The 539-nt window shown below is 59.7% G+C and overlaps 1 protein-coding gene across 1 annotated transcript in view; it reads right to left on the bottom strand.

Moving 5' to 3' along the window:
- Nucleotides 1–539, bottom strand: part of MEST — a 7,756-nt gene that overhangs the window by 5,139 nt on the left and 2,078 nt on the right. The window contains exons 4-5 of the mRNA XM_015629520.3: nucleotides 311–447; nucleotides 13–71 (exon numbers count right to left, since the gene is read on the bottom strand). Of these exons, the coding sequence (XP_015485006.1) occupies nucleotides 13–71; nucleotides 311–447 (196 nt within the window). The remainder of the gene's footprint in view (nucleotides 1–12; nucleotides 72–310; nucleotides 448–539) is intronic.

The raw sequence follows: 539 nt of genomic DNA on the forward strand, positions 1-539 counted from the left end.
GTGGATCCTCACCTCCGTTGGACAAGCAGAGGCTGTTGATCAGGATGCTCCCGGTTTTATTGTGCTCATACCTGGGGACAGCAGAGCAGAAGGTGAAACCCAAGCAAACCTCCGCCAGCTCCCAGGAACGACCCGGCATGAGCTCCGATTGTGGCGGATCATCTCCGTCTCCTCGGGAAATTCGGGAATTGGGACGGACGAGACGCCCGAGGCGGCGGGAAAAGGGGGGAATTCTGCGCCACGTCCTTCCACTTATCTGCTGGAAATCATCTTGGAGGGGACAGGAGAGGGCGGGAGGGGTGGCAGGGACCTGTGGAGCAGCTCCTGGGCCACCGTGTCCCCGTAATCGTGGGACAGGAGGTTGATCCTCTGGTGCCGGAGCCCGAGGTGGCGCAATAGACCCTCCACGATGGTGGCCTGCTCGAAGATGGAGTAGCCATGGGGTCTCTGCCAAAAAACGGGAGAGGGGTCCCGGTGAGAGCCGGAGGCAGCAGATATTCCAGGATGAATATCCCATAATCACTTTCCATGTCTCCCCC

The sequence above is a fragment of the Parus major genome, chromosome 1A (genome assembly GCF_001522545.3).
Source record: "Parus major isolate Abel chromosome 1A, Parus_major1.1, whole genome shotgun sequence".
NCBI lineage: Eukaryota > Metazoa > Chordata > Aves > Passeriformes > Paridae > Parus > Parus major.